This window comes from Passer domesticus, chromosome 3, assembly GCF_036417665.1.
Source record: "Passer domesticus isolate bPasDom1 chromosome 3, bPasDom1.hap1, whole genome shotgun sequence".
NCBI classification, from domain to species: Eukaryota; Metazoa; Chordata; class Aves; order Passeriformes; family Passeridae; genus Passer; species Passer domesticus.
In genome coordinates this window covers 34,629,029-34,641,387 of record NC_087476.1, presented here as the reverse complement: position 1 = coordinate 34,641,387, position 12,359 = coordinate 34,629,029, and the positions used below count along the sequence as shown (strand labels likewise).

Sequence of the window (12,359 nt, the reverse complement as noted above, 5' to 3'; positions counted from 1 at the left end):
AAGTTTCTGATAAAAATAGAAATGTGTTGACTAGTAAAACTATTTACTGATTCTCCTTGGTGTTTTCTTTTCATTTCTCGTTTCAGTTATTAGGAGAAAATGGTTGATCCTGCAGTGTTTCTTCTCCCTGGCCTCTCAGAGGGAAACATATCACTTGCTGTTCCTATTTATCATTCAGCTTCTTTTCAGCTACAAGTCAGAGCAACATGGTTATTAATCCGGAAGACAATTTATGTGCATACAGAAAAATTACTTCCATTTTTCTATTTCATGCTTTAGCAGGTATCATTTAGTGCAGCCTCTATCTCCTACTTTATTCAACTATTTTCAAAACAGGGGTTTTTAACAACACACTTCATATCTCTTCTTGGTTCTCTTCTACGCATTGCAGATTTAACATAATACAGCTCCACCAAAAACAAAAAATAAGAAAAGAAAAGGAAAAAAGAGAAAAGAAAATCAATAAGCATTTTCAGCCAGCCAACCCAGAGCAAGCAGTCATTCCTGGCTAAGCAAGAAGACACTAAAGGTGGACAGAAGGAATGGTGGCCAAGAGAACTAAACCAATGATGAACACAGGGACGTGTCCTCCCTGTATTCAAACAAAAAATAATGGCAGGAGATCACAGGCTGAGCCCACTTACACCAGCAGAGTACAGCTCATTTTCTTCACAGTGGCTGGCAGGGGGCTGTTTTGGATTTGTGCTAAACATGGTTGATAATAAAGAGATGTTTTTGTTATTGCTGGACAGGGTTACACAGAGCCAAGGATTTTTTTCCTTTTTATACTGCCATACCAGCGAGCAGAAGGAGGTGCATGGGATGTTCAGAGGAGACAGAGCTGGGACAGGTGACCCAAACTGCCCAAAGGGACATTCCAGACAACATGACATCATGCTTAGCATACAATAAAGGAGCAAGGGGGGGTCACTTGTAATGATGGTGTTTGTTTTCTTCCAAGACACCACTAGGTGTGGTGGGGCCCTGCTCTCCTGGAGATGGCTGAACACCCACCTGCCATGGGAAGGGGTGAATTCAGTCCTTGCTTTGTTTTGCTTTGTGTGTCTGCTGGTTTCCCTATTAAACTGTCCTTATCTCAACCCATGAGTTTTCTTCCTGTTATCCTTTTCATTCTCTCCCTTGTAGTGCAGGTAGGGGGATGGGGCTTGGCTGCTGGCTGGGGTTGAACCACAGCACCACCTCACCCACACAGCTTGCTGTGCCTGCGATGAGCATTTCTAATGGTCTGCATGGCATGCTGACAATGTTACACAGGAAAAGTACTGACTATGTTGTGAACAGAACCATCCACTCAAATGCACAGCCACTCCAGTAATGGAAGATATAAGATACCTCTTCTTTGCAAAGTGCTGTTTAAATATCTACCATCACAGGTGTTACCAACAAGTTGGGAAAGCAAAACATTCAGTGAGCTAGAAATGCAGCCTCTCCCCACATCATATACAGGTTGCTTAGTTTCCAAAAGTGCCAATTCTCATCTCAATGGAAACAAAACCACAAATTATGCTGTAAATATTCTGCCTGTTTCCAAACTCACATCCCCTCTCATAATACTTATACACGCTATTTTGAAAATTACCGTGTATTTTGGATAATCACAATATTTAGGCATCACACTATTAGCAAAAGGTATACTGTATTCCACCCTGTTTTTGAAAAGGTACCTACATTAGAAAAAAAAACCCAAACCAAACAAAAAACAAACCTAAAAAAAACCCACAAACAAAGAGAGTAAATTTGATAGCCAGGCCTGCTTAAGCATTTAACACAGGCCAAGCCTTGGCAGCAAAATGAAGACTAGGATCTTTAACTTTATGATGTGGCCCCTTATTACCTGCAGGTATCTAGCCTGTTACTCTTTAGATACAGTCTTCCCAACTCTTCACACTCCTACAGCCAGAATTCAGATACCAGTAACACTCTGCAGTTAACCTGAGAACCATAACACTTTCACTATTACTGCATACTGAAAGAAGATCCAGGAGTGAAAGGGTTTTTGCAATCAGCAACAAAAACAACGGTTGAGTCACCCAGAACAAGCTCTTTAAAACCTGCATCGCATATCTAACATATTTTAGGTCACTTAAAGAGATAAATTGTTTAGGGTTCTCTGGTTATTGTCACATATATGAAAATTTTATTTCTGAAAAACATTTAACACCAGAAGCTATCATATATTTATGCTTTTCAAACTGGCATCACAACATTTAAGGCCATCTCTCCATCAACAGATGAAATTTAACCCTGCATCACACAACCCAGTGGCAGCCATATGTCCCATGTCTCTTTCCAAATGCCACACGCAGTAACTTCAGCAACCGGGAATCTCACCTAGAAGAGGCTCACAGCCCCCTGGACGCTCAAGGTCAAAGCAGGACGACCCTAGCAGCCCAACGCCAAGCTCATGCCCAGGCAGGCGGGAAGAGCTCCCTGGGGAAGCTGCAGCACGAAGGGCGAAGCCAGGCCCCGCCGGTGCGGGCGGGGAGAGGCTCCGCACGCCGAAACTCACCGGGGGGGACAGAGCCCGCTGGGGAGCGGCGGACAGGTGCCACAGGTCAATTGATGCAGCGTAATTAACAGGCTATAACCGCTCTCCCCGGGCTCCTCGGCACCTGCCCCTCGCACACAGCCCGGTACGGCCCGGCCGTCGTCCGCCACGACGGTGCCGGCGGCGAGGGGAGGGCAGAGCAGAGGGCCGGCTCGTCTCGGCTCCAGGGGCGGACCCTCCCCAACACCGGCGCGGCGACGGGGGTGGAGGGAGGGGAGCAGGAGCCGCCGCCGGGCCGCGCTGCGTGCCCGCACCGAGATCCCAGGGAAGGAGCGGAGGGAGCGGCGTTACCTGAGCGACCCGAGCCGGAAGAGCCCGACCGCCACCGGCACCCCCGCGCCGCCCTGACAGCTCCCGGCGTGCCCCGCGCCGCGCCCCGCCCCGCCGCTCTGCGCGGCGCCCCCTGGCGGGACGCGTGAGCGCGGGTTTGTTTGTGTGGCCCGGTGTTTGCCGAGCTCACCGAGCACAGCGCAGGGAGCAATGGAAAATGGGTTTGTTTATCTGCCCGGTGTTTGCCGAGCTCACCGAGCACAGCGCAGGGAGCAATGGAAAATGGGTTTGTTTATCTGCCCGGTGTTTGCCGAGCTCACCGAGCACAGCGCAGGTAGCAATGGAAGGTGGGTTTGTTTATCTGCCCGGTGTTTGCCGAGCTCACCGAGCACTGCGCAGGTAGCAATGGAAGGTGGGTTTGTTTGTGTGGCCCGGTGTTTGCCGAGCTCACCGAGCACAGCGCAGGGAGCAATGGAAAATGGGTTTGTTTATCTGCCCGGTGTTTGCCGAGCTCACCGAGCACTGCGCAGGTAGCAATGGAAGGTGGGTTTGTTTATCTGCCCGGTGTTTGCCGAGCTCACCGAGCACTGCGCAGGTAGCAATGGAAATGGTTCATAGGTTGCCCAGTGAAGCTGTGCATGCCCCATCCCTGGAAGTGTTCGAGGACAGACTGGATGGGGCTCTGAGCAATCTGCTGTAGTAGAAGGTGTCCCTGCTCACGGCAGCGGGGCTTGGAAGGGTCTCTAAGATCACAGAATCAATTAGGTTGATAAGATCTCTGAGATCATCGAGTCCAGCCTAAGATCAAACGCTACCATGTTAACCACACCATGGAAATGGGTGCCATGTCCAGTCTCTCTTTAAACACCTCCAGGAGATGTGACTCCATTGGAATGTGACACCCATTCCAATGTCTAGCTACCCTTTCTGCAAGGAATTGTCTCTGAATGTCCAACCTGAACCTCCCCTGGCACAGCTTATGACTATGTCCTCTTGTCCTGTCTCTGCCTGGCAGAAGAGGCCAAACCCCACCTGGTCCCTTCCAACCCAAACTGGTCTGTCATGCCATGATGTGATATTACCTTTATGTTAGCAGCAGCTGTATTGGGAATTTGCTAAAATTTCTTGTGATTAGTACACTTGGATCCTTACTACACATAAAAGTGTACGGGTGCCCACATGGACAGTATTCAAAGGACTTTTTTTTACTACAGTGCAAGAGTGATTTTTCAACTGGCCAATTCCACAGTATAAAGGCTACAGCTTTTAGATTGTAATGTGTTAGTTTTAAGTCATCATTACAATTCTCAAATTTAAGCAAGCTTCATAATAGCAAACAGAGCTTATGGTTATAAATTACTTGAGTAACTGAAAAAAAAAAGTGTGTTCAGCTTACATGATTAATATTTTAGGCTTTGTCTGAGGACAAGTATTACTAAAATATTGCCAGAGGAAAATCTCATAATAAGTCTTTTACTCACTGACTTAGGTTGCCAGCCAATATTTAATGAAGTCTAATTTTATTCTCCAGACTTGGAACAATAATAAAGAGTAAATGCAATTGCTTTTCTCATTAAACTATACCAGGAATCAGTACATGAAAAATAGTTACTTTCTGGAAAGCTGACAATTTCCACTGGTTTTCTGAAGCATCAAATATTACTCTACATGTCATGTATTTTCATTAAAATAGTACTCTTATTTTTTGTTCTTTGAAGATACTTATAAATGCCTTTGAGAAGTAATTGTTAACTAGGTTGGTCATGCTTTTGGAGCTGTTTAAGAGTGGTGAACTTCACAGAGGAGAAGTGACTGTCCATAACTGACCATGTGCTTTCACATGCCACTGCATTGCAGAGCAGTTGGAGTTCTAAGCTTCCCTTGTGCTGAATTTAGTAGTGACAGTTACAGCTCAGAGCTCCAAAATACTTCTTTCAAATTGCCTCATCAACTTTATGTGCAGTGGCAATCAAAAAAACATTGTGTGTCGTTGGGAAGAATATTGACAACAAGACAGAGGTAGTTGTTTGGCTGCTGTGTAAAAGGCTGGTGCAGCCTCAGATTGATGACGGCATCAATTCTTGTCTTCACAGCTCAAGAGGGATGTAGAGAAGTTGGGAAAGGCACCGTGGAGAGATGTCACTGCTATATTACAGCAAGAGCAATAATGACTGTGACTGTTCAATGCAGAGAGAGGAGGCAGGGGAGAGGATTGATCAAATTCTACAAAATTATGAAAGGCAACAAAGTTGTTGTTAACCAAACCCCACAGTATGAGAATGAGGAGGCACAGAAATTCTTTTCTTCAAAGCAGAAAACTTCTACAACATATTGGCACCAGGGGCTGGGGACTTGGACACAAGCTCTAGATTGAAGGATACATTATTCATATTGATGACAAACACATCCATAAGTGGACACTGAAGGAATTGGGTAGGGATCTACCCACAGGGGAAGTACCTGGAAACAACCATGCTATGGAGCTCTTCCTTATTAGTACTTTGTTTTACTGATGTTGGAGTCAAAGTACTGGGCTGGGTGCAGCACTGATGTTAGGTGCACTTGCTCTGTAGGAAATTTACCTTCCTCTCTGTAATTATTTCACAGCAGAAATGGTGAGAAACCTATAATAGACAATTTTGAATAAGTGAGGCTCACACCCTGTGAACACTTAAGATTATTCATAACTTTGTAGCTTTGGGTAAGCCTTTGTAACATCAAAGGCCCTACTACTAGGAGTCAATTCTCCTATAATTACATGGGGTTTATGTTTGACGTATGACCTGCTTGTCCACAACAACTTAATTCACAATATAAATTTGTTTGTGAAGTAATTGGAAATGAAACCCACCATGTGGACTAATTATTTTTCTTCCTTAAAAAAAAAGGAAACAAACAACAACAACAAAATCCCACAGCACCACACTCAGAACAGCATGTAGACTGTACAGTCCTATCTTAGAATACTTCAATAAATTCATGCTTTGTAAAAAACAACAAAATAACTCAGTTGAAACTGAGTTGCCTACTGTATTTTCTTCCCACGAAATCAAACCTTACTCCATTTTCTTCTTTGGGATTCTCCTACTTGGTTTTGATAACTCCAAGGACTAAGATTACTTCACTATAATCCTGTCTTTGATAATATATTGCTATAAAAGTAACCTGTGCAAATTTGCCTGGTTTTTTGAAGCTTTGCAGATCATGTTTTCAAATAACTCTCTGCAGCCACAGAGGGTCTTGTGACTTCTTAAAAAGTAAACACTTCTAACATTGTAGAAAGACTTTTTTTTCAAAGTGAAAGTTTCTTTCCTTGGTGTCCTTGAATACTGAACATCAACTTCTTACGCAGCATCCTGGACAAAGTGTGCAGTGGTGACAGTGTTCATAAGGTGAGGGAAAGCCACACAGGCATGTCAGGGTGGACTTGCAGTCTCTTGATAAAAGATCTCACGAGAGGCAGTAGAAAACCTCACCCTTGAGTAGCACCTGCCTGTGCCGAGAGCCTGTTTGCTATGAGTACAGTGTGACAGCATTCAAGAGCTGGGTGCCCACAGATCAGGAGGGATTCAGAAAGACTTGTAAAGCTGCAAGAAAGGGTGGAAAGGGTTTTTTTCACAAGGCAGGGGGTGAGTAGTGGTGCTTCGGGACACAGTCCCCAGTGCTGGGGGTCCTGCCCTGTCTCAGCAGAGGCTTCTGTGCAGACTGAACTTTTCGGTCATGATGGGGTGACCCCAGCCAGCTGCTAGCTCAGGGGAAGAACCAGAAGAGCAAAAGCATGAAAACTGTGGGTTAAGACAATGATGTTTTAGTGGATGAGGGAAAGAGGAACAAAAAATCCCCCCAAACATACAATCACTCACCACCTCCCACAACAAGACTGCTGATGTTCAGTCAGTATCTGAGCAATGGCCACTTTGGAAAGACTATGCCTTGAGTTTTTACTGCCACGAGTGATGTTATATGCCATGGAACATCACTGTGGTCGATTAAAGTCAGCTGTATGATTTCTCCCCCTGCCCTAGACTTTTCCCTACCTCCAGCCTACTTGCTGGGTGGTGTGGAGTGAGGCACTGAGGAGGCCTTAACAGTGTGCAAACACCGTTCAGCAGCAGCTAAACCAGCAGTTTATTATCAGCCCTGTTTGGCCACGAATCCGGAGCACACACCCCCAGAACCCACAGCTCCTGTGGGGCGGTGCCCGAGAGAACAGACCCAGGCTCCTCACGGCGGTGGTGAGGCAGGAAAGCAGGAGATGACAGCCCAATGTTGACACAAAGAGACTGGGCATAAGAAAGCCCCGTGAGACCAGCCGGCTGGGCAGACCTGGACCTTGGGGCTCGGGACTGCTCCCTGTGTTCCGGGCCTGACCCTACGGCCAGAGCGGCCAAGGCGGGGGCGCAGCGGACCCCGGGACACCCTCCCGCCACTGCCTCCCAGGGCACCTTCGAGCTGCCGGATCCTGCCCTTGGATCGCAGGAACGCCGTGCAGGACACGGCGTGCCCAGGTGGCAAAGAACGCCAGTGGCATCTTGGCCTGTGTCAGCAATAGTGTGGCCAGCAGGACCAGAGCAGTGATTGTCCCCCTGTGCACTGCAGTGGTGAGGCCGCACTCCAGTGCTGTGATCAGTTTCTGGGCCCCTCAGTTTGAAAAGAATATTGATATGCTGGAGCGCGTCCAGAGAAGAGAAACAAGGCTCTAGAAAATTTGTCTTACAAGGAACGCCTGAGGGAGCTGGGGTTTTGTCTCCAGGAGGGTCGGGGGTATCTCACTGCTCCCTACAGCTGCCTGAAAGGAGGTTTTAGGAGCCGGTCTCTTCTGCCTTGCCTACTGTGACAGGACTAGCGGGAACGCCCCTAAAATGAGACAGGAGACGTTCAGATTAGACATGAGAAAAATATTTTCCACCGCTAGGGCGGTCAAGGACTGGAACAGATTTGCCAGGGAGGTGGTGAAATGGCCATCCCTGAAGCCGCCCGAAAGCAGCGCTGGGTGACGCGGGCTGCGGCACTCCACGATCCCACGCAGGCGGCGCTGTGACGGGCAGGCGGCGGCGCCGCGCCTGCGCCGGCGGGAGAGCGGCGCTTCCTGCGCGGTGCCGGCATGGCGGCAGCGTTCCTGATGGAGATCCGGCGGGCCACGCAGAGCGCGCTGCTGGTTATCCGGTAGTGCGGGGCCGCTGCCGCCCGCCGCCGCTCGGGCCGTGCGGGGCAGCCGGGGGCGCGGCGGGTCTGCCTTTCGGCGTCCTTAGCCTTCAGCGCGGGGAGCGGGTTGTGTGCGGGCGCCTCTCCCTGCTTGTTCGGCTCGGCACTACTGTGCAAATAAATTTTTCCTGAGAACGGTGGATTGTTTCTCTCGGCTGCTCCTCGTTCACCGCGTGGATCTCGCGGCGCGACTGGGGCTGCGGGGGAGCTGCGGGCCGGCCTGTGTAAATCAGCAGCGCACCCCGACAGCTCCTTCCCGAGGCATACCCGTTGCTTTTCCTCCGCAGCGCGGCGGCGGATCTCCCCAGCGCGCCGGTGGAGGTGTCGGTGTGCGCGGATTCCCTGGAAGTGAGGAGCGGCGGGAGCTGCGATGCGGCGGCGCTGCCGGCAGGGGTCAGCCTGGCGCCGTCCTCGTGCCGCGGGCTCCGGCGCCTGCGCGGGGACGGGCTGCACCTGCGCGTGCGCCTGCGCCGCCCGCCGGCCGCCGCCGGTGAGGGCAGGGCGGGGCAGGGCAGGAAAGGGTGGCCCGGCACCTGGCAGATTTAACTGAGAGAGCGTGTGGGGTGTGGGTTCTGTAGAGCAAACGCCCTCTGGGATGTCAGTTTTAGAAATGCAAAGTGCAAAAATGACGTAATGAAAGGGAAACGTGTTTGATCTGCTCACAGTTCCCCCCCACCCCTGCTTCCCCATAGTACTTCAAAGTGATTTTCTTTCTCTCATATTCTCCGTTTGGTAGCTGAAAATCATAGAACCATAAAATGGTAATTTCAAAGATCATCTAGTCACAAGTGCCTGCTGCCATTGCTGAAAATCATAGAACCATAAAATGGTAATTTCAAAGATCATCTAGTCACAAGTGCCTGTGCCATTGGCAGGGATGTGTCCCACTAGAGCAGGTTTCTCCAGGACCTCCCCAGCCAGGCTCTGAACGCTGCCAGGGCTGGGGCACCCTCAGCCCCTCTGGGCAGCCTGTGCCAGGGCCTCGCCACTCTCACTGTAAAGAATTTCTTCCTAATATCTAACCTAAACTTCCTTCCTTTCAATTTGTACCCATTACTCCCCATCCTATCAGTAATGGAGTAACCTCATTCATCCAGGCAACAACTGTGCTTGTCCATCCCTGACCACTTAACTGTAAAGGGTTTGTGTTGGGACTCATTATTCTCACAGCTGGGGTTTCAGAGGTTAATGTCACAGGTAACATCTGCAAAGTTACCTCCTTTACTTCCATTATGCTAATTCAAGCCTAAGATGTGTTTGCAGTAAATAGAAGGCATGGTAGTACAGCTATTGCTTTCTTTCATCCTGGCATCCAAGCTCAATATGTTTAGATTCATTTCATGTGATGTGTCACAGAAAGACATATTAAATAACACAAAATTGCCATTCTGAGCTTTTAAAGCATAAAAGGATGATAAAATATGTAATATACAGTAATGCAGCACCAGAAACACATTGGAATACTCTGTTGGCATGCTGAGATAGCATCTGTACATTAATCTGTAATTATGCATGTGCTTTGACAGCTCAGTTATTCTGAAATTATTTAATGTGTCCTATTAAAGAGACATGTTTCAAAAGACCAGTGATGAACTTTTAAAAATCAGCCTTGGAAAGTCATGCTAGTGAAAAATAAGTATATGAACCAGGTGGTAATCAACATGTATATTGGATAGTCTTAGTTACCCTTTGATATTTTATATTATTATGCAAGATAGTTGAAATTCTGGAACATTTAAAAGTACTTTTCTCTTGTGGTTGAATCCTAAATTTCAAATATTGAATGTCAGTGCTGAGAGTAAAGTTTGATTCTTATGTATGAGAAAGTGGCTGATGCAAAGCATATTCATACGTAGAGCTAGGCTTACAGTTTTGCTTTTCTTCCACTTAATGTTGTCAGATAATTTGGGGAGACTTTTATAATTTTTTTTTTTTTTTTTTTTTACTCTGGAGAAGTTGTTTGAACCGCCTTTTGTGAGACCATTTTTGCTTTTCTGGCCTGCAGAGGCCGTTGCTCACTATCTTTTCCTGGAGTGGTTCCACAGTGGTTGGTTTCTTACCTGCCTGAAAATGTAAAACTAGTGTCTGACCCTGCTCCCCATCCTGACTATTTGTGTTACATATTGGTGTGTCCCCTCATATTGCAGATACACTGATTATCAGAAATATCATTACAAAAGAGTGGCATTGAATTTTGATTTCTATAATCTCTGCAATTATATTAATACATCAGCTCCCCTTCTGAAGAGGATTTGCACCTTGAAAATAAATATTCATATATCTAGTTCCTACTTAGTAATATGGGATGTGAGGTGGAGATGACAAACTTTTCTTAAATCTAAATACTTGCTTTTAAAAAAATTAAGGTTGTGTTTAAAATGTCAGCCTTCTTCTTTGTCTGTTAGATTTATCCTTTTTGGTTTGAGGTATTTGGCAAGATTTTTTTGTACAAGTGACCGAAAATTTTACACTATTTTGAAGATTAATATATTTCCTTCCATCTACAGATGTGGTTTTTGCTTTGAGGGAAAGCCTGAAACCCAACAATAACTACATCTTTTACTGTCAGTCCTGTGGTGACATCGTAGTGAACGACCGGTGAGTACTGCAGTGTCTTGTATTTATAGCAATAAATGCCATAGTGATTGGTATTCATGTTATTTTGTGTACTTTGAGACAGCTAAAAGGTATTTATTTTGAAATTGATAGACAAGAACACATTTGAAGCACTGCAGATGCCAAAAAGCAAAATTACCTGAAGCAGTTTTTAGCTGTTTTTTCATTTGCTCCTTGATTTCTTTCTTTCTCTGTATTTCAGGTATCCTTTTCAGTTCTTTTCAGTCTCTTATAAATTTATTTCAGTCATCATGCTGTAATTATAAAGTGGCTGCTCAGAATGGGGATATTGACCACAGTTTCCTTTTATCTTTTAAGCAAAGCCTGCTTCCACATAGTTCAGGGATGCTAAATTTGGGAAACAGGAATTATGTCTTAGCTGAGTGACTCGTCCTTATCTCTGTTCCTTAAAAAGTCTGCAGAGTGAATGAGAATTTTAATAAAAAGGTGCTGCATTGTCTAGCTCTTCTGATGAACAATTTTGACAGCTTCAGCTGAATATATAAGAATTGTTAGAGGTGCACTTACAGACTTTTATGATCTGTGTGGCTCATAATATACAAAACAGTAATACAAATATGTCTCATTCTCTAAATTTCTGTTACTTTTTTGTCATAGGTATAGATTTATGGCTAGCTGAATGTAACTGAGGATTTCTTAACTTTCTCTTCTGAAATGTCTCATCAGAAAGTCTAGTAATAACTCTTATTTTGATACATTTGTAAAGTAGTGGAACTTCTAATTTCTAGTCAGTAACATTTGCTTTCAAAACATGTTGCACGTTTATATTTACATCTCTGAGTGGGAATTTTCCTGAATTTCAGCACATCAATCCATATGCATGTAGTTTAAATCTTTTGGTTCTGCATCCTGTAATGTGACACAAGCAGAATTTTCGAGAAAGGAAAAAGAATGCATGTCCATGCCTTTTCACTTGGCATTTCTCCTTGCAGAAAGCCTCTGAGCCCCTTGAATGTTACCACTAAAAAAACCTAAGACACGAGTAGAAAAGTGGAGCTGCCAGTGTATCCAACACATTCTGTTCCAGCATTTCCAAGAGGAAGACAGAGTAGCATAGTCAGAACTTCTAGCTACAGAATTCATGTGTTCCTCTCTCCAGGAAGAATTAAGTATGACAGTGACAGCAGAGGTGGAAGGGTTGAAGGGAAATTGCAGAACTGTGTGAAAGAGAGCATATTAAAGTCTGAATTACTAGGCAAGGGTCTGTAATAAGAAACACCTGAGATCTAGAAAATCATACTTTTAAGAAGAAATTGAAGTAAATGGGGTTTAGTATAGATAAGGTTGTGGAGAAGACATAAGATTCTTCCAATATCTAGGAAGTTGCTGCAAAGAAAGTGGCAGTAATCTTCAGTCAAAGCAAGAGAAATCTAGGTTAAAATGAAAGGAAAAAAACAAACCAACAAACCACCCCAAACCTATTCTAAAGCTTATTTTTTGCTGTTAGAGACTGCATAGGAAGTCTTCCTTTTAAAAGTTAAATTAAGAAATGTGCTAGGAATGGTTAAATGTAAGTTTAACGAAAATTTACATTTTCTGAAATCCTCTGCCTCAGTCTGTTTCCTTCCATAAATCTGATAGCTCTTCAGAGGTTAGGGGTAGGGTCTTTCATTCTTTTCCATTGCCTTCACATTACACATATGAGAGAAAATTGTTACTTTTTTTTTTTTCTTTCATC

The 12,359-nt window shown here is 45.4% G+C and overlaps 2 protein-coding genes across 6 annotated transcripts in view; one reads left to right on the top strand and one right to left on the bottom strand.

The window, feature by feature from the left end:
- Positions 1 to 2,948, bottom strand: part of DOP1A (DOP1 leucine zipper like protein A) — a 61,896-nt gene extending 58,948 nt beyond the window's left edge. Inside the window, exon 1 of the mRNA XM_064412552.1 lies at positions 2,861 to 2,948. The gene's annotated coding sequence lies outside the window, so the exon portion shown is untranslated. The remainder of the gene's footprint in view (positions 1 to 2,860) is intronic.
- A 61-nt stretch (positions 2,949 to 3,009) lies between these two features.
- UBE3D (ubiquitin protein ligase E3D) overlaps positions 3,010 to 12,359 on the top strand; it is an 82,625-nt gene continuing 73,275 nt past the window's right edge. Inside the window, exons 1-3 of one of the 5 annotated variants that reach the window (XM_064412532.1) lie at positions 7,823 to 8,005; positions 8,332 to 8,534; positions 10,552 to 10,642. In XM_064412532.1, coding sequence (XP_064268602.1) covers positions 7,944 to 8,005; positions 8,332 to 8,534; positions 10,552 to 10,642 — 356 coding nt within the window. In that variant the 5' untranslated portion in view covers positions 7,823 to 7,943. Of the gene's footprint in view, positions 3,187 to 7,822; positions 8,006 to 8,331; positions 8,535 to 10,551; positions 10,643 to 12,359 lie in introns of those variants that run through there. The other 4 variants (XM_064412535.1, XM_064412536.1, XM_064412534.1 and 1 more) reach the window with 4 other exon arrangements.